This window comes from Serinus canaria, chromosome 3 (assembly GCF_022539315.1).
Source record: "Serinus canaria isolate serCan28SL12 chromosome 3, serCan2020, whole genome shotgun sequence".
NCBI lineage: Eukaryota > Metazoa > Chordata > Aves > Passeriformes > Fringillidae > Serinus > Serinus canaria.
In genome coordinates, this window is record NC_066316.1 from 42,690,612 (window position 1) to 42,717,023 (window position 26,412).

Consider the following 26,412-nt stretch of genomic DNA (forward strand, 5'->3'; position numbering starts at 1 on the left):
AATGAATTTTTAGTCCTGTTTAATCTCTTTCCTATATTTGAATAAAAGAGGTTTATGGAGGTACATTTTACAATATTTTCATAGACTCTTTGAGAACTTTTTTTTCCTCTTGAGAGTGCATATTAGCATGGGACTAGATAGCCAGAAAGTGAATTAATGGGAAACCAAGGAGGCATGAATGAAATACTGTGTTCATTATGTAGTTATCCATGAGATTCATGTTGTTAACTTTCTGTTTTTGAAAACACAGATTAGATCCAAACACAGAAGTTAGAGTGAGGTGACTTGAAGTTTGAAAATCTTTAGATTGTCTATACCATAGACAAGTAAGAGACCATGTGTCATGGTCCTATAAATATCATTACCTCTGTTTCATTAAGTACTGGGAAGTGGGAGCTGCTTGGAAATGATGTTGTGGGATGATTTCCAGCAGTACAATAGTTATATATAATAATATAATTCCTTATGTCAATGTAAAAACATAGTTTTATAAATAACATGACATAAATACAAGATAGCATATTTCACAAAGCTTAATATTAGGGCTGTTGCCTCTTTGGCTGCTGTTTGATGCTCATTTAGGGCAAATTCTGCATGGATCCAACTGTAACAAAAAGAGCCCCCAGCTTTCCAGATTTGGTGCTAAGTATTCCTGTTGGGAATGAGTGTGTTAGAGAGGGGACGGAGCCATCAGGCTGAAAGATGCCAGTGCAGGCAGAAGGACATTTTCAGCCATCCATCTGTGGTTTATGCTAATGTGGATGCCTCATTTTCATGCTCCTGCTGCTTTCTGTCATTTCATTTAGAAAAATGAATGGACACATAGCTCTTGGTATGATGTTGAGTTTTTCCCCAGATGTGCTGCATACAGCTCCTAATTTGTATTTCTCTGGAAGGTAGTGGTGTTCCTGGTTTCTTCAGCTTTTCTGTTTCTGAGAATTGAGGTAATGGTTGCAGAACTTGCCTAGCCTTAAAGGCAAAAATAGCAATGCTCCTTTGTGCCTTCTCATGAAGGCTCAGTTTTTTGATGAGTTGGAGTCCAATAGAGGGCTGCATCTTGTCAGATGATACGGCTGGTTCCACACTTTCCTATTCCTGATTCCAGCAGCAGCCTGGGTTGATGGATGAGAGGCGTATTCAGATCAATTCTACTTCATGATTGTAGTGTCTGGTTCCGGCATTCAGTGCTGTGTATGGTCATGTCTTCCCACAACACTCACTTTATACTCCATGAAATAAAACTTGCCACCATGTATTGGTGCAAGCAGTGTACTTTTTGGCACGCCTGTTAACTCATTTGAAAAATAATGCTAGTGAGTCCCCCCAAACCAACTCTCACATAGTCCCTCAGACTTCAGACAGTTCTGTGTTGTGGTTTGTCCCCAGCCAAAAGCAAATGGGGACATTCTCTGCTCACAGTGAGGGAGGAGAATTGAAAGAAAAAAAGTAGAATTTGCGGGTTGAGATAAGAACAATTTAATAACTGAAGCAAAATAAAATATAATAATAATATGAATGATAAAAATAACAGCAATAATAATAGTAATGAAAAGGAGAGTGAGAGAGGCATAAAGCCCAAGACAGACAAGTGATGCACAATGCCTGTAAAGTGATGCTTACCACCCCTAGACCAGTGCCCAGCCCATTTCCAGGCAGCTATTGGTCCCTCCCAGCCACCTCCCCCCAGTTTATTTGCTGAGTATGATGTTCTGTGGTATGGAGTATCCCTTTGTCCGGTTTGGATCAGCTGTCCTGGCCATGCTCCCTCCCAGCTCCTGGTGTACTTGCCTGCAGATCATGGGAAACTGAGATGTCCTTGATTTTAAGCTAACAACCACTCAGCAACAAGTAAAAATATCAATGTGTTATCAACGTTGTTCTCTGTCTAAATCCAAAACACAGCACTGTACCAGCCACTAAGAAGAAAATCGACTCTATCCCAGCTGAAACCAGGACATTATGCTTTTAATCTTTTTAATCTCATTTTCAAGTCAGACTGCTGGATGTTACTGGCTTTCAGTGAGCTTCAAGGGTAATTCATTGTAGCTGAAGTTCCAGCATGATATGTGACCAGACAGCAGAAAATCTTTTCTTCTGTTGGAGAAGTCAGTCATGAAACAACTTACTCTCTTTCACTCCTCATACCTAAGCAGCTATCCCTGGAGCAGGAGAGAAGGTCATGTTATCTCTCTGGCAGCTTCTTTTCTGTGGTTGTGTGCTCAAAGGAGACATGTTGGATGGGAGAGCTGTGAAGAAAAGGTGCTATCACCCTGCAGAAAAGTTGTGCTGTGGTCTGGAGTGCGTGAGAGAAAACACTTGTGGAAGGGGACAGTGATGTCTTTTTCCCCATTGTTGCTACTGATTTGAAATGTTATTACTTTGGGGTTAATTTATTTATTAATTTGGGCTCCCTACCACCCCTAGTTTTTTTAAATTATTCCTGAGTTGTTCCATGGTGACTGATTCAGTCCAGGTACAAGAGGCACTCTGTGACTGAGAATTGCTCCTCCAAATGTATGTCTGTGGGGTCTCTCACCTTCTTCTAGCTGGCATTTACCTTTCAGAATCATATCAATCATGTAGTTGTGTTATGCTTCATAAAAGCATTGACATGTGTTATTGCTTAAAAACAATAATTGCAATTCAAATGTGCTGGATTTCTGTAAAATGTTTGAGGAGATGGTAGACTGTCCCTCATTTGCAGTTTATTTTTTCAGAGGTGCAAACACACTGGCAGGCCTTCCAGAATCTTACATTTCTGTCATGTCTTTAGCTTTTTCCCTTCCCTTTGTGTGGAGGTGAATGATATTTATTTTGTTCAATTTCTTTTGTGGTGTTGAAATCACTTTGTATCCTCATTAATCACAGGGTGGAAGATTTTCAGCCTTGAATTCCAGTACCATTGATAAATACTACGGTGGCAAATGCCTTAAGCTAAAATGCAAATTTTCACTTATGAATTATTAAAGGTAGTGCTGTAAGTATATGAAGAATTAATTTATAGATAATGATAAATAATGACCAGTCTATTCCTTGTTACATTTAGGCTAGTGTCAAATAGATATGCTTTATTATTAATGAAAAAAATTACTCCTTTGTTTGTACTACAATGAATATATTTTCAGCGGGACTTAGACTTCTCTCTCTGCTTCAAGTATAAATAATGGTCACTAAGAATGTATATAACTTCTGCCATAAATTTGAAAAAAATTGTGACTAAAAATTTGTGGACCTTTAACTTTGTCTTATATTTTGAAGGGGGAAATATTTAATAAAGTTTAATTAATAAGGTATTTCCTGTTTTTTGGTAAAATTGCACAGATTTCAAGCTGTATTTTTAATAAATTTGTTGCTGGCAAATGGTATCAAAATGATGATATTTTGCTTCAAGACTACTAAATGGGCAACAATCTGCACAATACAGTAAAATCTGACAATGAGGTATTATAATGGGCATGAGTTTGTGGCTAAATCTATAGAAAATATATTTGATGTGCAGAGTACAATTTAGCTGTAACCATACGAGTAAAATTTTAAGAATGGAGGAAATAACGGAAATTTACTAATGTTACACTACGTAAAAGCAATTCTATAGCTACTTTCTGCCTGGGGATTTTAAAAAATTTTTACTATTTTTCCTGTGTGGGTTGTTGTGCTTGATTGGGCTGGTATTTTTGGCATTCACATCAAGCTGCTGGAGCTTACCTGATGTCACTTTCTGTAGAGGATGAAGGATGCATGGAAGGAGAGAGCCCCAGAGGGCAAGATTAAGAAGGAAGATTTAACTTTTTTTGTTGCTGTCTTTTGAGGCAATGGTAATGTTCAGTGCCTCAAAGTGAAGTGTACATGCTCAGTTCCTTCTGATAGTGCACTGCAAGCACATTACCTGTTCAGAGCACTGGCTACTGCGAGTTCCCTGCCCCAGATTTCACCCAGTGTGTTTATATGGACATGGATGCAATGGCTAAAATTGCACATCTGCAGCAAGCATCACTGTGAGACAGAAGGAAAGATGGGGAAAGTGGCATCTTGCTCTTCGGTCACCTTCACAGAATTTCTGTCCCATGTCCTGGTTTAGATCAGAATCTCAGCTTTGGTCTTAGACTTTTGATTCCTTAGCTTTGTTTTCTCTGTATGTCTTTTCTGAGTGAGCAGTTCTATTGGCTGCATGATTTTTGAGTTTCCTGGGAAGAGTTAGACTGACTTAACTTATATCAGCCAACCAGAGCCCTCTCACTGGTATGGCTGTGTAAAACATAGCTCCCAGTGGCTGACAATGTAACAGTTACTGTGTTCACTTAGGCAAACTAATTATTAAATTATCACAAAGATGAACTTAAACATTTTGAGAGCATTAGCAGAATAAAGTATCTTGACATATGTCTTCAGAATGTTTGTATGGCATACAATATGACATCTCAACAACAAAAAACAAACCACAACAAAACAACAACAACAACAAAATAGGGGGGCATGTTTTTTCAATGCTGGCAGCTATGGATTATATATTAATTTTTTAATCAACCTGCTTATAGCATGTAGAAAGCAGTTACTTTGATTACTGGGACTGAGGTCAGAGCTCACTGATAATGGTGCTTGTGATGCCTCAGTTTTTATATGCTCTTCTGAATTTTCACTGCAGACTTACAGACATTTTTGCTGTCATGGGAAGCTGCAGCAGGTAGGGTGTCTTTTGCTTTTGGGTTTGTGTCTGGTGCCATTTCCTTATAGCCTCAGTTTTGATATAAACTTCTCCTCTGGGAATTCAGAGCCATTCAGTGTATATAAAACTTTCATATGCAATATCATACCTTTTTCCTTGCTGCCCTCTGAAATGTAACAGCAGGCTCCAGATTCTAATGAAGATTTTCTCACCTTCATGTTTTATTAAGGCTCCTGTGCTTTGATGCTTGGGATGAATTCAGGTGAATAAAGGTGGACTCAAGTCTTGTTGCCTTAGAAGCATCTGGATATTTGCCATTTTCCCAGTGATTTTGTCTTGCTTATTTTGCTGCTTGGTTTTGCCCATTTGGAAACATGACAAATTAGGGTAATAAAATTTGTGCTGTTGTTTCCCAGTAAAGCTCTATTAAGCCATATGATCCTACAATGTGTAAAGCATTTTTATAGTTTTTTAATTGTTATTATGAGACAGAAGTGTCAAATAGGGTTTTAACTGGGAATTAGAAATGAAGGACTTTTGGCCTGTTAAAAAGAAGCAAGGAAATGTCACCCTTAAATGAGGAAGAGGTTGAATGTAACTATCATAGCCTTGGGACTAAAGAAACCACCAAAAAACCAAATGCAAAGCAAGACTACCGTGCTTAGCAATGTTCAGTCTTCAAACCTGACTTATTTGATAAAGTATTTTCCAAAATTTTGGTAAGTGCAAGCCTCCCTTTGGCACACCTGCCCTCATAGAGCCACTTGAGTTTGCAACAGCACCTTTGCTCCAGGAGAATGGCTGTAGGTGTTTGGTAGAAGTGCTCCTGTTTTCTCTGGCATTCTGGAGGAGTGGAACCTCTCCTGGCAGCTGCTGCTGGTGGTTTGCCATCTTCTGACCAGCGTGAACACTTGCATCATGTTCTTGCTGCCTTGTCTTGAAGGAACTGAACAGCAGCCAAACTGTTTCCTTTTAAGGCTTTGTGACCAGCACTTTGACGTCAGGTCAAAAAGATGTAATGCAATAATTCAGGATATTCTGATTTGGATTGGATTGTTTGGATTGTATGGTAACATTTGAAAATAAACTTTTCAATTGATCTGTTGTGTCTAAGCAACAGTGTATCATATTGTGTAAACAAAACCAAAAAGAAACCCTTACATCTGAATAATGCTGGTGGTATTATAAGGTGATTTCAGGAGTCTAAAGTCATTACACATACCTCAAAAGCTGATGAGACATTTGTGTGACTGGATTTGTTTTATGTTAATATTTGCTTCAAGGCTGAATCTTATAAGTGCCTTTACTTACTAAATACCTTTAGTTATTAGATCATATCACCAAATTTTTGTTAATTTAGGATGATATCACGGCTTAAGCCTTATGCTGAAGATCTTTTTTCTTTTATTGGGCAATTCTATATGGAAATTATTTGTATCAAGAATTTTTTAGATTGAAGTGTAATGGTGGGTTTAGTTTTTTTGTATGTATATTTTGGTTTGTTTTTTTTTCCCCCAGCCAGGTATCTCAAGCATTAAAATGATTCTGGGACAGTTATGTAAATGTAACATTGTTATTCTACTGCTATTTAAAGTAATTTAATGGCTGAGTATCTCACTGTCCTTTTCTATTTATTACAAAAGACTTCTTTGCACAGTAAGGAAACATTCCTCTCCAGCTGCTTATAAAAGTGATTTTCAGAACAGTTAAGTGGATAAATATTACTAGGCTACACTCTAAACCAGTTGGGAGTTGAACTTTTTACTCTGTATCCCTGTCCAAAGGAACCAGACATTTTTAAATACTCCAGAACAGTGTAAGCTGGTGCTGCCAAGACATCCTACCTGTCTGTGACATTTCATTCTTCAGGGAGAGCCAGAAGTGGAGGGTTGTGACTTCTGAATGTGTTCTCTGAGAAGAACATCTCCCTGTGGTCTTTGCTTGAGGTGCAGGCCATTTAAAAAATGAAATGTGCCATTCATAAACAACCTTTGGTGCTTGTTACTAAAACCAGTACAGGGTTTGTTCAGAGAGGAAATACTTTAGGGTCCAGCATGTTGATGGTCTCTATTTCAAATGTACTCTGTGTTGAGGGGTCCTCCAAAAGAAGAAAATGGTCTGATAGATCACACTGCAATAATCATTGAATTACAGTGTGACATTATTTGAACCCTTAGGAACAGGTTTCCTGAAAAACTCTAAATCAATAATTAAAGAAAACACCATTTCTGTGTGTGTAAGGTTAAATCAGCTATAATTATTATTCTTGTAATATTAATGATATGGATGTTTGCAAAGCAGTTTTTCTCTTTTTTTCCCCTTTCACTTGCTGTTGGGAAGTATAATTGCCTTGTTTCCCAGGATTGCTATGTAAGCTACTGATGTTCCAAGTGTCTGCCTCATTGTCTTTTTCTTCTTTCTTCCCCTGCCCCCATGAAACATGCAGGAAGTAATTTTGGCACTGCAAAGGATCTTGCAGAAGAAATAAGATCATTAACATCTGAGAAAGAGGGACTGGAAGGACTTCTCAATGAACTGTTGGTTCTGAGTGCCAGAAATACACGAAAATTAGAGAGAATTAAAGATGATTACACCAGACTGAGACAAGAACTTGAACAAGGAGAGACTGCCTTTGGTGAGTAGTTTACAGATTGTTAAAGCTTTTTGCTCAGACCTGAACTCCTGGAGATGTGCTGGGTTTGAATCATTCTGCATTTCGCAAAACATACTGATTGTCCTGAGGAAAGTCTGGGAATGACCTAGAGAAGAAGTATGTTCAATATCCTCTTGTCCTCCCCCTGGAGTTGGGGGAGGCCGTGAGGAACAAGGGATACCCCAGCAATATACCACTCTAAGAAATCTGTTTTAGCCCACTTCTCAAAACCTTGCTTTTCTAAGCCCATTTTTATCACAGTGATGATGTTGCTGTGCTTGTGTTCTCATACAGAGGAGCACAAAATCTTTATGCAGAAGCAGAAGATGTGTCTGGCTGTGACAATAGGAACATGTTTACTATATAAACCCAAATATTTAGTGCATACATATATAACACATTTGGTGGTGGGTCTGAACGTATGAGGTGCAAGAGATTCCTGATTCTGAAAGCAAGAGTTCTCAGAGTAAATTTGTGTTTGAGAGGGAGTTTAAACAACTTGCCAAGCACCACTATGAGCAGTGTGCTCAGGCTGTGGTGTCATGGTGGAATTGGGGAGGTTGTCTGTGATTACTGGGAAAGCTACTGGCAAATTATCAAACAGCAAAGTCATTCCTAGGCTTGCCTTACTCTCTTACCTGCTGTACTCACTCCTGAAGTTGAAGCAGTTAAAATAACCTTGCTGCTTGCTAAATGAAAAGGCTCAGTAACATTTGATTGACTACAAATGTACAATTACTGTAATTACCCCAAAACTAAATACAATCCTGAGAGCTACTTTAAAGCTTTAGGATTTTGAAATGTCTTTCCTTTTTCAGGATCTTATGAGCAGTAGGTTGGGTGAAGACAGGAAGGTGCCTCTGTTTTAGAAGCATATGAAGTTCCTTCATAGGCAAGCGGATAAGCAGAGCTGTCTTAAAAACAAAAAGATTTGTAGGCAGTTGGATACATCTAAGACAATGCTTTAAAAATACGAAGAATTATATAAATACGCACACACTTCTAGATAAAAACTTGCTTTTCTAGAAGCTAGATAAAATTTTAAAAAATTATTCCTCAAATTTAGTGTTTTGTGATACAAATGCATAAATGCACATCAGGCATCAGGCAATGCTTCTTTCCTTGGATTTTCAAGGGAGTTGAAAAGGATTCTGACCTTCTAATCAGCCCATTTTGTTTCTCTTTTATTTTAGTACAATTAAACTTCCTATAACATACATGTACATTCTCATTTGTGTTTTAATTTCGCGAGGTTTTAAATCAAGCCTGTGCAAGATGCTTGCTGAAGCAACAGAAATGGTATAAGTTCATAGACCATTTTTTTCCATTTTGCATTTATACAGCTGAAAGCAGATACCTTTTTTACCTGACCTCTAGAGTCCCACAATTTGTGACAATAAATTTCAAAATACTGGGTGTTTTACTCTGTAGATCTTCTTTTAATTTACTGTGATTCTGTAGGCATAAGGAGAAATTTATCCTTGTGTTAAAATGAAATACTGTCAAGCAGATGCTATTCAGAGATACATAAATTGAAACCCAACATCTTCCCTTTTCATCCTTCCTGCCTCCTTTACATGTGATCAACCCTATTTTCTCCTTTAAAAAATGAAAATATTTGAGAACACTGGCATGGGTTTGATACCAACACATTTAACTGAATGTAAGCTTTCAGATACTCTCTGGAAAACAGTATGCAGATGGTGTCTTGAGGAAAAGAGGCCACCTTTATGGAACAGTGTTATTTTGCACAGCACTTATATGTTTAGAGAACAAAGCATAAAGAATTGGAATACAATTTTGTTGCCGTTTGTTTTTGCTGTTGTTTGAAAGAACTGGAGGTAATTGTGTTGGCATTGTCTGCACTGTGAAAGGTGTGATTTGAGTTGGGGTAGCTGACCTGACTTGCATCAGAGCCCTAGGCCTGGTTTCATTTATGCCAATAAAATCTGTGTTGCTGCAGAGAAAGGCAGTTCTGCCTTTTTTTCTGTGTTCCTGCCCAACCTGTGCACTAGGTTAGGGTTAGGTCCTATACATGTCTTTTTCTGTGTCATCTGGCACTTGAATTGTTGTTTTGTGCCTGTGAGCATCTTGAAAACTTTGATTTTTTTTTTTTTTAACTGAACATAATACTCTTTTGTATGGAAAATATTAAACAAAAAAATTTAAATGCTAAAATATGTGTGTATATTTGTCTTTATCTTGTGTGTAAATTGGTCACCTATTTTATTTCATTAATAATTGTTGATTTCTCACACTAATGCAGATATAAGGAAGCAGACGTCAAGGGAAGAGACTTAATCACACAATAATCAGAACTGGAATTTTAAATAGGACACATCATTAGCATGTTAATGAATTTTCTCACTCTGTGCCAGCTGCCCAAGTATAAAAGATATTGCAGATGTAGTGCAAAAATCAGGCTTGGCTTACTGCACTGAGAGCTGTCAGTGCTCTCAATGAAGGAAATTTGACAAAAAATCCTTTCGTATTTTTAGAGATGCTAAAAAATATGCTTTTCATGTTGGATAATAGAAGCATTGACAAGCAACACTACATATTAGCATTTTAGGATGAATAGTACTAACTTGCCCTTTAGACATTGACTTTCTTCTGAGGCCATCAAAACGGCTATAAAAGTGATCAACTTTGATTGCCTTTTTACAGATAGGAAATCCAGAGACTTAGAGGTCATGTAATTTTACCTGAAATGGTGGTGAAACAGTTTCCCAGCTGATGGTTCAGCATCAATCCTTACTGAATCAATCCTTGCAATAAACATACAAGACCTAGTGGTGCTGTTGATTCTGGGTGAGCTTTATATTCTTCCGGACCTCAGCTGAAGACGTGACGGTTCTGGGGAAATTGCTGAAGATCTTGTGCTTGATCATTGAGCAGACCTGTCTTATAAAGTCAGGTTCTGTTATGGCAAAGAAGAGAACTGCTTTACAGCCCAAAACAACCAAACTTGTGTTCCAGACAAGTGAAGCTTAATTACTTGCCTGTCTGCCAAACTGTTGGATTGTGCTTATAAATCCTGGCTTGGGTTGATTGGCATTTGTAACCCAGGGCTGGAAATGAAACCTACCCTCCTGTTGTGGTTTCCTCATCACCAGTACTGATGGGCAAGTTTTCCTGTCTCGTCTGCTGAGTTCTTTCCTTGGCTGCTCTCAGCCTTCTTCTGTCCCTATTACACTTTTGGGAAAGCACCTCCTGTATGTAATGTGTGTACACACAGAGCTAGGGGACACCGTGCTTCCCGAGCTAATTGCTGGCTTGTGCTTGCCAAGTCATGTTAAGTAGAATTTCTATACTGCATTAATTTCTAGAGGAAATATAAAATAAAGGCTTTCATGCACATGAAAATAGCTTTTTAACCCTTTTAAAAACCACCAAAACCCAAACTACTATTTGAAGGCTGATATTTCAATCTCTCTGCTCAACCCTTGTTTCCAGCCTTGACTTTTATTGTCTTAGAAATTGCTTGTGTAAGTCCTAAAGCTCTTACCAGTCTGCTTGTACAGTAAAGCTTTCTGGAATTGAACAGATATGTTTTTTAAGCAACAAGCTAGATGTAGCAGAGGGGTTTCTTGGGAAGCTGGAAATTTCTATCACACTCAGTTTTGCTTTCTTTTCTTCAATACACACACTCTGCATGCTTGCACAGAATATCTCACAGTGTTTTGTCCTTTTAACAGAAGAAAAACCTATTGGAGTTCATTTTTTAATCTGTTTTTTTAAAAATAAAGTAAACCTCAATGTTTTTGCTTTAGAATTCTAATTAGGAATAAATATGTTCAGAATGTACTTTGAAGAATAACAAAAATTCTGCTACTTTTATACTCATTGTTCCAAAAGCTGAACATTTGACTGTTGTGAAGGATGCAATTAATTAGTCTGAAACTTAATATTGTGTGGACAGCAGAAACCACAAGTGGTGCTGCTTAACGTAATACTCGCTATTGTATACTGAAATATTTATGAAAAGAAGTTTCCGTGCTTCGTATACAATTGTGTAGGATGTGATTTATCAAAGTGTTAATGACCATTTGCTACAAAGCAGTTTTATTCTATTTCAAAGACGTTTTTATTCTGGTAGATGCAACACAGAAAGTCTTACAATAGAAATACATGCAGTGTGCTTTGCACTGGGAAGCCTAGCTTTTTTTTGTTTGTTTAAATATTTGTTTTTAATGATAGCTGTAATACAAAAGGTTCTCTATTTTTCTTCATGACTGGTGTTTGGAATACTATTTGAAAATGTTTAAACATTATCAACAATTTTATGCCATTTTTAGTTGTTGCAAAAATACCAACTAAGTATGACATAAACCAGTGTGCCTTTGACATAATCAGAATGATTCCATGTTTTGTTTACTGATTTTTCAGGTGGTGGTTTTAATGTTCTTCCTCAGTGCTAGTTTTCTTCACCAAATAGGCTTTCCATATTGTTTCTATAGTTTGTCCTCTGTCTGAGCAATTATCTCATTCTAAACTGAAGAGCTGAACCTTTTGATGGCTTCTGTTTAAATAAATCATTAAAGGAGAGCCCACATAGTGTGTAACAGATGGGCTTCCATGAGGGAGAAGTAGCTGCTCCGAGTATTGTTGTACCTCTGCTTCTAATCTGGGCGATGTCATTAAGTTCTGCTTGTCACACCTTTATGAAATGCTTGCTGCCATTAAAGTGAGTGGTGCAATTGAATGGCTTATTGCCTATGTCTGTGGCCATCTCTACTCAGACAGTGGTCCTTCAGGATTTAGCCAGTGATCCCTCTGTTTAGCTTTCACAGAATGTTTGAAACCCTCAGTGATGATGCAGGGATGGACTGGCAGTGCAGCTGGTAGCATCCTTTACTCTGAGCTGATGCTGCAGAGTAGCACTTGGCAGCCTTCTGTTGGGCAACGTGGAAGAGTCATGTCCACACAGAAAACCAAAAGGATAAAACAACAGCAACAACAAAACCCCTAAGAAGCTCACTCTTGCAGAGCTCCTTTTGTGTTGTCTTGGGCAAATACAGCATGAGTAGTTACCCTCTCTGCTCATTAGTATTCTCTCTGCTGTTTCATTTGAAAAATTGGTGTTCCTGCATTTGCATGGACTTGCACTCTTAGGCTTACTGTGTGCTTATTTGTGTTTCACTGATTGTGAGCATTGGTCTCATTTTCTTGGCTCATTTTAAAGCACCTGGGATCTTACAATTAAAGTATACACATATACATCTTCTGGTCTTATAATTCTGTAATGGTAGTAGCTGTGTATCAAGTGGCTACCAAGCTTTGAGGATCAAATTCAGACTTATGATATTCATTCCATGTCATGCATCCACAAAATCATCCTCATCATCTTTGTTAAGTAGTATTTAACTATAAGTACTTGAAGGGTTTTTTGTGTAATGGAATTGCATTTTTTGGATAAACACTGTCAATAGAATTTAGTAACATAAAAAGAGTAAATTCTGCTAGGCATCTCCTGTAACTAAAATCTCAAATACATTTTAATTTTAGACATCAATTTTTGTCATGATGGAAAAGATTGGAAGCCAGTATGTTTAAGCATAATTAAGTTTGCCATATGTCTTAAGTCACTTGTAATTGTGTTTCTTAGAATGGTGATTTTAAAGGTCATCTTGTCTGGTGTTGTTCATTTAAATATGTAAAATACTTTGATTTTCACTTGGAGCATAGAGGTTTAGTCTGTATAAATGCAGTGGAGGTATTAAATTTAATCTGGCCTTTTTGTATAATTAGATGCAAATCTGTAATGCAGAAAATATGAAATTCAGGCAGCTTGAACTGAAAAAGCAGCTTGGTTCAGAGCCTGCCAATATCTGTGGAGATCTTTTGATCAGGGCATTTTTCTGTTGATGCTCAAAGGTAAGCTTCTCTTCTATCTCTTTCTTCCAAGATCTGATGGCAATAACCTGATTGAAATGTTTTATGTACCTGTGTAATACTTTTTGGACAGCAGTATGGGGTAATTACACACAGAACAGAAACTCCTGAAATGACCCAATACAGATACTGCAGTCATAGAGGAGATTATCTGCCAGGTGCAAGGAATAAAGCTTGGGCTGAAGTTTTATGCTGGGTCTCTTCAGGGAATATGATGTCCTCTTCAACTAGGATAAGCATAAAGACATCAAAGTTCTGTAACTTTAGGGCCACAGAAATACAGACTGGTTCTGTTGTAGTCATGGAAGTGCAATCGAGTGGCGAATAGTGCCACTGAACAGCTCCCTACTGCAATGGGAGATGGGCAATCTCCCCCCTATAATCCACTATGGACACGTTTTTGTGCTGGTGTGCAGGCAAACCAGCAAACAGAAAGTTCTGATGGTATTCCAGGCAACTTATTCCTTTACATCTGAAATGCTGCTGCCAGCTATATGCACGGTGCATTAGACTTTTGGAGTGGGCGTCATATCAAATTATTCTGGTTTGCCCTCTCTGCTCCAGGTTTCTGCACTGCTCTGCTTTTTAGTTCAGCTTCTTCAGCTGACTGCGATGCAACAGAATAAGTAGGAAAAAGCAACACAGATGAGTGAAATTTGGAATAAATGTGGAAATGCATACCACCAATTTTAATCATTCTTCATTCGATTCTGCAGCTGCATCTTCTGAGGTGCTGGGCTCAGATGGAAAATTCACGTTGGTTTTTTCCCTAATGGCTATAGTTGGTTTGAAAAAGAATGAGATGCTAAGATGCCAGAAAGCTAGGATTAAAAAAGAGAGAAAAAATAGTGTCTTCTGTTCGTTGGCCAGATAAAGCAGGTTCCCAAATGTAATTCAAACTCCTTTAGCATGACACTAGCCCTGGTGACAACCAAGAAACATTCTTTAGTTTGCCACTTCTGGAGTTTGAATATATCATGCTAGGAAATTTGTTACTCTCTTCCTGATAGTTTATAGCTGCTGTTCCTAATGTAATATTAAGAGAATTCCAGTTTTGTCAGACAGATGTTGTGTCTGACGAGCTGCTCAGAGGCAGGCAGAAAGATCTGTGGGCCTGGTGGTGGGGTGCTCAGAAGAGGACCAAGACAAGTGATGACTTGGAGTGACTCTTAGCAGATAGGATCAAATTATTTTTCGAAGAAAGGTAAATACTGCTTTCTTTGTTTCACAAGGAGGCTCTTGGGGAAGTGCCCCAAGTGTGATTAATTTTGTGTTTCTGCTCATTTTGCCATTACATATAGCTACTGCCTGTATATATTTGGCCTTTTGGATGGGATTACAGCATGTACTTGTCAACTTGATCCCAAACCATTAATAAGTTGGAAGTACGAAAACTTAAAAACCTCAAGTTTTATTGGAAAAGTCAGTGAACAGTTGATCTGCCATTCACAGGTTTAAGTTATGTTCATTTTTGGTTTTGTTCTCTGTGTCATACAGCATGGTTTTGCTTTGCCTTCTTTTTTTTTCAATTAGGGTTTTTTTTTTGTGTGTGGTGTTGTTGTTTTGGTTTGGGGTTTGTTTTTCTTTAATGTTGTTCAAGTTATATCAACATGTCATGATATTTTCAGGTCCCAGAAATGTGCAAAGGGCTCATTAGGAAACTTAGCCTCATTTAGTTTCTCCTGAGGATAAGTATAGAGATGGATAGAATATTTAAGAAATAGTGTTAATTTGTTTTCAAGTAGTACTTCAGTGAAACCAGTCTCAGGCAGTTAGCCTTTCAAATGTTCAGACTTTCTGCAAATTGAAGATAAATTAGTGCAGCATTTTTTATTCAGTTAGTGTTCTGGATTTTATTTAATTTTCTAGCTGTAAGCAAGAAAATGTTGGTTTGGATCATCTGGGATAACTAACATAAAATTGATGTGCTAGAAGAAGACTATACTGCAGCAGAAGCAGAGTGAAGATACTGTTTAACCTTTTAATTGCAGAGGTTTTTCAGATGTATTTATTTTGGTTCAAAATTTTATCACTTTACTACATTTCCACACAAAAGTTTTCATTCGAGAGTTTTTACAGTGTTCTCAAATTACAGTGTATAAATCTAATTCTATGCTTGCATAAATACATGCAGTTTGTAAAGAATTACACCTCCTTACATTGGTGGTAAATCCACCTTACTGACTAAAGTCAGATATTTCTTTTTCTCAGACATTGCCTTTCATCTTTGCTTTGATATTGATTGGCAATATTCAGATACAGCATCTAAAATTATGTACATCTAAGCAAAATAATCCCCTGGGATACAATTCCATTTGAAATACAAGGTGTCCCTCATGAAATGCAGGTTTTTTTCTCCAGTTTTTGTTCCTGCAGATTGTCAGATGTCATTTCTGCCTTGCTTTTTTTGGTTTAAGGTTTTCTTTGAGGTATACAGTAGTAAAGATACAACCTAAATGAAAGTTTCTATAAAAGATTTTGTAAAATATGGATGTTACCAGCCTTGACTGAGTTTTCCCTTAATTAACTATTTAAAGTTAATGAAATTACTGTCTGCTGTATAGTTTGTTCCTTCAGTCACCACAGGGTGATCACAATCCATGCATGATTGCAGGCTTAGTACCCACAGATATGCAGAAGTATAACTAAATCTGGAGTAATGGATAATATTTATCAAAAGCTGGGGAGGTATAATACCTGATGATAAATCCAGAAAAAACCTACGGAAATTCTAATTCTTTCTAGAAGAGCTGGGTTTTTTCTCTAAAATCATTTTAATGCTACATGTATTAAGGTAAAGAAGGCTTTACAATAGAAAACCTCTTCCAATTTACACCTTTTACCCAGACAGACAAGTAGAAATACAGAGAATTTAAATGGAAGAAAGATTTTTTTTTTTCCCTGACTTTGATTCCCCAAAGAAAATGTATTTACATCTTCTCTAAGCTTTTAGTCTTTTTCTGTACTTCCATTAAATCCTAACTGATTACTCTGAGGCAGTGGAAATCTTATTATTTAGAGCAAAGTTAAATACCTTCCATTTCTGGTTCAGGAACTGAAAGTTTTCACCCAAGAATTTTCTTTCTCTGTCCTTGGAGACATAAACAGGAGCGAAGGGCAGCAAACCAAGGGATCCCTAATGCCTGCAGTTAGGAGCTGGAACTCCAAGTCCTTCAGTTGGATTTCTGCTCTTACTTGAGCAGGAACAGAGGCAGTTTGCTGATGTTTCAGTTGACTTGGGCCCCAGTTTCCCTGTGGGAGGTGGGATGTAACCACTGCTTCTGTTACAATCCTGTTGTGAGCTGTGAGCTCCGCACATTCAGTATTTGGGCACGGGACACGACAGCAGCAGGTGATAGTATAAGGCCCAGGAATTTTGTCATCTATAATTGCAAAGAATCTGTGGCCCATGTGCAGCAGGTGCTTGTGATCAGTATTTCTGATGGCCTGCCAGATTTCTACTGATAGGCTGAGATCATGTAAGAAATGTAAGAAATTCACAGAACTGGATATTTGAAGCACTGCTTTTCTTGCTGATGCATTTGAACCTGGTTACTTTCTTTACACAAAAATATTGTAGTAGAATATAATGAAAACTTTGATGCTAACTGAAAAGGACATTCACTCATCAAATTTGTGGGTGATATCTTTGGTTTGATGTGCATGTTGAAGGCTTGGGTAAAGATAAACAGGCATGTTTGGCAAGCTGCATAAGATTAAACAGTTCATTACCTGTTGGAATTATCAGCTGCAAGACACCTTGCATAATTTGGACTACAACCTTTATATGCTTTTGGCTGGATTATACCTCTTATCTAGTGAGGTGCATTGAAATATAATTAACAATGTGAGCTGGAAATTACAGGCTGAAACTATGTGTATTTTTCTGCAGATAAACAATCCTGTATCTGGATCAGAAGTCATAGAAACATTTTATCTACTAATTTTTTCCCACTTCCTGTGTTCTAAAACATTGTACAGAGAAAAATCATCTGTGCTCTGTGCCAGAGAAGAGCAAATAGGCACCAGACACATCTCCTTGTAGGATTGACTTTAAGAACCTTTGGAAAATGTTGAATCCTGCAGAAAACAGCAGCTGTTTTAGATTTTTCATAATCATCATTTTTAATGTTTTGTTGGAGAGAGAATTTTGAAAATACATGGAGGCAGGAATTCTGATCCATTGATACCAGGAAGAGTTTTGCCTCCAGTTTCAGCAGAGTTCAGGGTTTTGTCTCTGGCATTCTCCACACTGAAGCTCCAGCATCTGTTTCTGAGCTGAGCTGCTGGGATGCAGATCATCTTACTTTGATGAAAGTACAGTCCACATAAGAAAGAGCAGGACTTGGTCAGCAATTCCTTTAGCTAGGAAATCCTTAAGCTTTATGACAAAATGATAAATTTTGGTCGTTGGTGGTCCTTGTCTACTAAAGAGGAATCAGGTGCTTTATTTTGAATATTTAAGCTAAAAGCTAATTGCTGTTGATTTTTAGTTCAGTGAACTTAACAGTCTTTTGACTTTTACAGTTAAATTATTATTGTAGGATATTGTTTCTATGTAGTTAGGAGAAAAACAGTTTTTTGCAAGTCCGAGCATGTGCAATGTGGAATTTCCAACAGAATCACCTGTACTATTTGTTCCTGCTACTGCAGTAAAAAATTACCTGAATAAAATGCATTACTCTTGCATTTTCAGGTTTCCAGTGTGCAATCTTCTAGGTATATATTTGTTCTTGATTTAGTTCTTAATCTGTTTAAATGTTCCTTGGTCTAGTGATAAAAATTTTCTTGTGCCAGCAGAAAAACGTTGAAAGGTTGAAGTTTATTTACTTCTATTCCGTACCTCTGAAAAAAACTCTGTTAGTACTGGTGTAGCATCATTGTTCATTAGCTCATGAAGTGGTCAGCCACATCCTTAGGTGGAAGGATGAAATTCCAGTGGGAGAGATGCCCTGTAAATAAGCTGCAGACACTGGCTGAAGCATCGAAAATGGTGGTGTTGTCCTTTTCAGTACCTTAGATTGCAATGCAAAAACACAGATATGGATTTTTATTAGATTAGCTCTTTTTTTCTCCATATCCTTTCTTCTTGTGTGGTAAGTAATGACAATCTGGGGAAAACCTGAAAATAACAAAATTCTAGACAGGGACACAGCAATACTTCCAGCTTTGTCCAATTCCTTCAGCTTTGCTGAACTGAGTTTTTGACAGCTTTTGGCAAGTACTTGGCTTAGACTTTTGACAGCCCAAAAAAGCATGGATGGTGTGTCAGTATTGTAGTCCAAGGATGCTTCAAGAGCAAATTGGCCAATACTCAAAAAGTTTTTGCCTGCAGCCTATCTGTGGTATGGATTATAGACCAGAGGAAAATGATAAATAAAGCTCATGGGTCCTAACAGTTTTTCCAATGAGGCTGGTTAAAACCAGTTATAGATATGAGCCATCTTTGTTCAGTTTAAAGAACAGAAGTCTGAGATTCTGAGATCCTTTGGTTATAGCCTGCAACTACCTGCTCAGAGACCAGAACTTGATACTGGAAACATATTTATAGTGATAGACAAAAGCAGAACTGGTCATTTCTAATGGCTAATAATTGAAGGCTGACAAGCTTAGATTAAAAAAAAAAAAAAAAAAAAAAAAAGCCTTTTAACTGACAGGAGAATTGTCTTTAGCCAGAGTTCAGTGAAGATGCTATTGGAAATGCCCAGTGAGTGGGGTTTTTGATATGTTGCTGCAGCTGGAATCAGTTCAGAGAGATCTTTCTGCATTTTGCAGATGAACAGGATAACCAAAAGCAATAACCTTTTTTAGACTTGTGTTCTGGATCTGTTGTTTTAGAAATAGAATGACAACTAGAGAAACTATGCCTGTTTTGGTATTTTTTAGATTAATAAAAAAATGGCAATTTTTTTATTCACCTAAAAATGCAAAATGGCATTCACTAATTTTTTATTCACTAATGACAATGAAAAATGGCAACATTTTCTGTTAGGGTTAAAATCAGTTGGGTTGTGCAGTAGTGCCTGGTTCCCTTCCTTCCCACTTTTTTCTATATTTCTTTATTTACTAGCTCCCAATACTTTTCAATCTCTGCATGGTTTATTTTTGTCTCCATCTTACGCTATGTGAAATTGTTTTCTTACAATTCAGTAATACAAGTCCTGCTTGTCTGAGCTCCTAATCATATGGTGCACAATTTCACTCCTTTTCCAGGACAGTGTACAGTTCACCAAGACCACACACTCTGACTTATTTATTCTTAAAAGAAGATGCCATACAGAAGCCTTCTCTGACTCCATTCCTTCAAGGCCCAGGATGTAGGAGTTTCCTCATTCTTATGCTGCTTGCATATTGCCTCTCATGGTGACCCCTGCTGAGGTTACTTATGTGGCATGAGAATGGATTGATTGGGGAAATGGAGACCACAGGAAAACACAGAACTGTAAAAGCACAGAGCATTTTACAAGCTGTCTGCCTGACCTTGAAAACCAATATTCACTGGTCTAAGTGGGAGACATATTCACAATTTTGCAGGATAAAGTACCAGGGCAACAGGATCTTTTCCTATGTTAGAATACTTTGTCACAGGGCTAAAATGCTGAACTGCAGCTCAGAACCATCAGGGTATACATTTATTAGTTTAGTTCTGCTTCTGTAGCATCCCCCTGTAGTGTTCCAGGCATCCTGTTACACCTTTCAAGAAATATAAAGTAAGAAAACTTCTATCTTCTAAAATTCTCAGGGGTTTTGGGAATTTTTTTAAAAGTTCTGAATGCCCAGAGTCCATCACCTTTGTTATTCTCTATGTTTATCTCTATTTTATACCTCTATCATTAGGCATTCTGCAAGGCTTGTATTTTAATACTTCTCCATCTCTGATAAATGCCAGGCATGTCTGCAGTTAAAAAAAAAAAAAAAGTTTTAACCTCTAAATTCTGAGCATTAATTTGTTGACAATATTTCTTTTTCCTTCCCCTCTTTTCACTTGATATATGTTCACTTTCACTATAAGTCTTCAAGTCCCATTGGCATGTTTTCCTGTATTTCTCTTAGATATTTCCTCATCTCTGTTCAAACTTTTTGAATTTTTGTGTATTTTTATTTGTATCTGTGTATGTGTAAAGTCATTTCATTTAGTTTATTATCCTGTTCTCTTATTTCTGATCGTTTTTCTAGTGCAGAAGGTTCCTGACGTTACTTGCATGGGCCCATTTCACTGTTAATTCAATTTTCTGTTCTCCAAGTTATTTTTATGATCTTTGTTTTTTCCCAGTTTAACTGAGCTTTCCAAATTTGATGCTTAATGTTACTTCTTTTTAAAAAATATGGACCCTCTTCCTTGTTTCAACCCATGTACAGCAAACCTGAGTTACAGATTTTCCTTTCCACTTGCATCATTTGTGACTTGATAGTTACATATGGTTGCTCTAAAAATTGAGCATGGGTTTTCCTGACAAGTAGGGTTTTTTTTCTAGCCTACATGATTAGTGCAAGAGAATATCCCAAATGGTCAACTATTTATGCTTTTTTCTTCTGTTTATATACCTTCTCACTGTCCCAAGAAATTTGTTAGGCTTTATTTAGTATTTGGGCAGTGTAAACAGAGGGTGTTTCACTTCACAGTCCCAGAGGCAATGTATCTGAAATTCTCAAGCAGCAGACCCATCTCTGTGTGGTGCTCTACAGTGCCAGGTCCTTTTCCTGTCCCAGAACATGCAGATGTTTTGAGAAGTGCCTTCAATTAAAATCCTGCTCACTCTTGCTGCGAGGTGGTCTGCTCTCATTAATAGTAACGAGGCTGGAAAAAACACTCTGTGCCCTCTCTGGTGGATCTGCACTGTGGGACAGTTTCCTTATCACAGATCCAATAATTTTCTTAGCCTGCCTATTATGCCTGTTCAGTGTGGTGCTTAAAGGGTTTGTGGTGGGGTAATCCTGGCTTTGTTGTGCCATCACACATTGCAAATGTGTGTTTCCTTCAGCAGTGTTTTCCAGGTTCCCATCTGTTCTTTTGGTTCCCTGTTAGGAAAAAGGTCCATGTTGAGCTGTGATGAAGTACTAAGCTCTCAAGGCAGAGTATGATGATCCCACAGAGGAGTATTTTTCCTGTATTAAGCAGCAGAGACCCCAAGATGACTTGGCATTGAATTATCATCTCTGTCTGTCTTTGTTTCTTCCATGGCGTTTTGCTGCTGAACAGTAGGACTGGTGATAAACTTGTATACCTAGGATGTGTCTCGAAATTACATAAGCTATAAAGTTTAAAAAGGCAAAAATATGGGTTTCTGGAAATAGCCTACCTGAAATGATTGTTTGATGAAGAATTCTCCTTCAGTACAAAGGATATACTTCAGTGAATAGTTGAGACTTAGTACTGTGTGCCTTCAAAGTTATAAAATAGGTAAAAGGCATAGTAATAGAAGAGTTGCTGCCCAAGAGTAACTCTGTAATAAGAGGTTAGGTAGGAAAAGTTCCTGTCTTGCAGTCAAAGGTCACCAGCACAGGAAAAACTCATTTAGCTTTTGTTCCCCATTCCTGCTGTAGGTGATTGCTTTCTTCACACGTTATTTTTGTTATTTTAGCACGCTAGGTGTGAGTGACAGCAGGATCTTTAACTCTTCCCAGCTTTGGCAACCATCCCCTTGCCTCTGTGAAATGACACTCTCTCTGTAGGTTTTGATAAGACATTCTTTAAAAGGGAACTTAATCTGCCATCATTTATTTTATTAGACTGAAATATGTTCCTGCTGCCCTCTTTGTTGAGAGTTATTGCTTCAACAATCACAGGCAAATCTGATTTACTGTAAACAGTTCTAACAGCAGAGTAGGAATGTAGGCTGTAAATTGGTTGGAAAATGGGAGCAATTTGCTAGAGTGAGAAAGTAAGATTAGGTTAAACTGTTGAAACATTCACTGAAGTCTTGTACCATCAGCTCAAGCATCTTAACTAAGGACTGTGAGAAGCCTTATGCCAGGTCATTCTTTGCCACTTACTTTGTGCTGTCATTGTTGCAGAACACCCTGCCTGGCAGGGTGTGGCACTGGCTCAGCCCATTTGTGACTGGTGGTAAATCAGCTGCGACGAAGAAAAAAGGAAAGAGATTCTTCCTCCCTTGTCCTGAGGTAGCAGCTGTGATTTGGATACTGCAAATAATTTATTTTTATTTCATCTAATGAACTGGAGAATTGGTGAGAAGGTGAAAAAAAACCCCAAAAACTTCAATGGAATAATTGAAGTGGTGGCAGGAAGGAGGCACAAACTCCAAGGACGTATTTGAAGAAAAGGTGTTGAAGATGGAAAGAAGCTTTGATTTGGTAATGTATGAAATATTTCCTGCAGCCAAAAGCAAATCTTGTCTCCTCCCCTTGCAAGCCTCTGGAATCAGGTTAATTGAATTTCCTCTTCCCTTGCCTCTCCCCTTAAAAAAAAAAAAAGGAGATCAGTGGCCCAGCACTCTGACAGTGTGCAATATCAGGATGGACTTTCTTCTGTGTGTAGGACTTGAAGCCACCTCTGACCCACTGAAGGGGGGCGATGGGTCCCCAGTAGTCAAACGTGCTCTTGAGGAGACAATGTGCTATTGCCTCTGTGTCCTGGCTGCTATACTGGAGCATTCTCCTTTCAGGGGTTATAAAAGTCACCCTGTTTTATCATGCATTGCCTTTCCTAGTGCAAACTGTCTCTGGAGTCGTGGAAGTTATAATTATGCAATTTGTATGATTTATTGCTTGCACTCGACAGCCACTCTGCACTGCTGTTTCCATTATTTCTGAATTGGATCAATTTAAAAGTTTGATGTTTTACTTCACTACAAAAGTGAAGTAAAAGTATTCACTTCACTATAATTACAGGTATTGTATTATTGGCCAGTCTTGTTTGGGAAAGAATTAATTTCAAGAGAAAATATATTCTAGAATGATTTAATTTGGAGAAAACCCTCATGTTTGCTAAGTTTTGTTTGGTGTGTGGGTTGTATCACAATTTTCATACACAGGAGAGGTGCCTAACTGCAGGGTTTGCACTGTGAGAAACAAGCTCTGCACACATTAGGACAGCAAATATCAGATTTTACTTAAAAAAAAAAAAAAACAAACTTCTTTTAATATGATGTATTTTCCACATGATAGCATTTATACTGCCTCGGAACGTTCCTTTTGACCTTGGAGAGAGGCTGTAATTAATCAGCAATTAAGGCGGCGGTGGCCTTGGGGAGCCGGGGGCGCCTCTGCGGGCCGGCGGCGCGAGGGGGCGGCATTGCCGCGGGAGAGGCGCGCCCGCCGCTGGGACAGAGCGACAGAGGGACAGAGCGAGCCCCTCTTCCCGGACACCCCCGCAGCTGCCTTCGCATCACCGGCCTCGCGTCCTGCGGCAAAACGCACGCTCGGAATAAGAAAAAGCGGCGCGGTTGCGGTATTTCTTGGTAGCCAGGTGTCCTCTTAAAACTTGCTGTTATTGAGGGGTTTGAATTGCACTTTGTTCTGTCTGGGCTCTTCTTGAATGCGCACCTTGCTGTAATGTTCCAGATGGCTGTCGTCTTAACAATAGATAAGAATTAAGGATGGTAATAGGGGATATTTTATTTAAATCCACATCTTTATCTTTCATTACTTATTCACATTCTATTATACCCTGGTGCGGTATTCAAAACACTTGAGGATTTAACAAGGGGAAAAATAACCATTTAAATTAGGATATTATGTTGACACCTTTACTGATGGTAATTTTTTCAAGCAGTAGTGCAGTATGGAAGAGCTGGAGCTGTTGCCCATGAAGGAGGAGGAGGAAGCTTCACCAACACAGCATTTAGTTTGAGTTGCATTTACAGGCTAAGAGTTCATTCTGAAAGAAAACCAACTTATATAATTCGGTGGGGAAGGGTTGCAAACAGGCAGACTGTTCAGTAAATAGAATTGGTGAGAAGACTTCTGTAAGACATTTTGCTAAATCTTTGAATTTGTTAGAGCATCACAGAGCAAGGGCAGACAGAGTTAAAGGACACATTTTGCTGAGAGACTTCTGGCTAAAACTTCTTCAAGCAAAGGATGCAAAACAGGTAGTAAATGCAGTGGTCTGGGAAACTGGGTATCCATGTGCAAGTCCATGTGTGGCTTGATTCAGAGTGGTATTGGATGTTGCTTCCTTCAGAATGAAGCGGTAGAGAGGTCACATTGGGCCTCTAGTGCTCCTTGTGCTAGCACCAGATTTCCTGGGATGGGTGAATTCACCTTCTCACTCGTAAATGGACACTTCGAGAGGACTAACGTTTCTTGAGATAGTGACCAGACAAGTCTGGGTATTGTCTGACTTAAGTTCAAAATATCAGAATGCTGCTTTGACACTGAATTATTGTCCTTGATCACTGCTGGTGGTGCTGCAATGTGTAATGAAGCCAGATCTCAAAATGCCTGCAGAGTAATGAGTGACTGAGCTGCATAAAGTGCTTTTTAATAGAGAACACATTTCCTCAAATGTCAGTACAGTGGGAATAAAAGTGGGTGCATTGACACTGCAGTAGATTTGTTTCAGTGTAGCCACTGTGTGCATAGAATTAGTCTTCTGTTGGGAGAACTTACTGTCAGAGGTGGAAGTACCATTTTCCTTGTTGCTTCTGAGATTTGAGCTAGGAGCCTTTATTTGGTTCATTCCTTAGTTTCAGAATGACAGTCAAATGCTTCAAGTAATCACTGATGAAAGGCAGGCCCTTCTGTGTCTTGATTCCCATATTCAGGATGGATTTGCTTGTGTCAGATTTCTGATGTATTGTTAGTCTAGATAAAATGAATGGTGGTTGCTCTCCTTTCCTACAGCTCAGCCTGCAGAGGTATTTTATACATTGATGGGAATTTCACATGAGAATTAGCTCTGCACCATAAGCATGGCACTTGGATCATCCCTTAGGCTCGTTCCATGAAAGCCAGGATTTAGGTTCATTGGAATAGTAGAATGGAATTGGGGATGCTGTAATGTGTATGTATGCTGACTAAATTTAGAGAGTCATGTATAACATTTTTATAATCCATTAAAGTGATGTATGTTGTTAATGATTTTCATAGCCCCTCAAGTGTCTGTCTCTTGACTACTTACCTTAATACAAGTTTTTTGATTTCAGCCACTGTGTTATAAATGCAATTTCAGTTTTTATTAATGTTATTGCTCACCTGAATCTGATACAATATCAACATGCCATGCTGATATAGTGTCAGACTTACTGTGTTAGTAAGAGTTAATGCATTATTCACCAGTTTGAACTAGAAGTCAGTGGGGGTGTGCTAGGATGAACAAAAAATCTGGATCTGTATCAACAGGGAACCTAAGAATATCACTAATTTACCAAACACATAAAATGTCTTGGATAAAACCTTCCTTTTCAATGCTGTTACTTTCTTGTAGAAAATATAAACAGCTGATGGTTGCTGGTAAACCCAGGGTAGTGTGGTCTTCGCAAGGTAGTGCATATATAGAAGGAAACAGCCCATAACAAAAATCCAGATTCTTTTTACCTAGTGTGCACTACCTGCATGTTTTGGAGCTCAGCAAAGTTTCAGGATATACATATGTAGATGAAAGTTTTATCAGATTGATCGAAACATTTATATAACGCCTCTGATCAATGGAGTGAAGACTATGTGAAATATGTTTTAGGGGTAGATATTATTATCTGTAAAAATCAATACAAATGTTACAGGTGAATTATTGTTGCAGAATATGATTTGTTATATTGAGGTATGTAGCTATTTTCCTTTCAGCTCTAGTGTTGAGCCATTTTTTTTCATAATGAACCATACTGAAGTGTTCTTTTTACTTTTTTTTTTAGTATTTTTGTGGGTTCACTTTACTAGTTCTAATGAATGGAAGATGGAAAAACCTGTTGTTGGACTTGCAGTTAGATTACATTGCTCTCTGGACTTGTCTCTTGCTTTTCTTTGGACAACACCTGGTATAAGATTATAAGTGGGCAATTTTAATAAACACAGGTTTCTGAAACCCTTTTATGCACAATTAAAGTGACAGCTAAGGAAAGAATGAGACTAATTCACAAAAGTCAGGTCATCATCTCCCAGCTTATTGTGTAAGAGAATTTTAAAATGAAGGGCAGGATCTAGACCCTGTGTGCTCTGGATCTCAAAGCCCTGCAGTCAGCAGTTTCTCTTCCTTTGGGTTGGTCTGACATGTCATGAGTTAAGTCCTTCATTAAGGAAC

The 26,412-nt window shown here is 38.1% G+C and overlaps 1 protein-coding gene across 1 annotated transcript in view; it reads left to right on the forward strand.

Annotated features, from left to right (window-relative positions):
• The window catches only part of DISC1 (DISC1 scaffold protein), a 188,439-nt gene that overhangs the window by 85,907 nt on the left and 76,120 nt on the right, over nt 1–26,412 (forward strand). Inside the window, exon 9 of the mRNA XM_050972620.1 lies at nt 7,110–7,298. Coding sequence (XP_050828577.1) covers nt 7,110–7,298 — 189 coding nt within the window. The remainder of the gene's footprint in view (nt 1–7,109; nt 7,299–26,412) is intronic.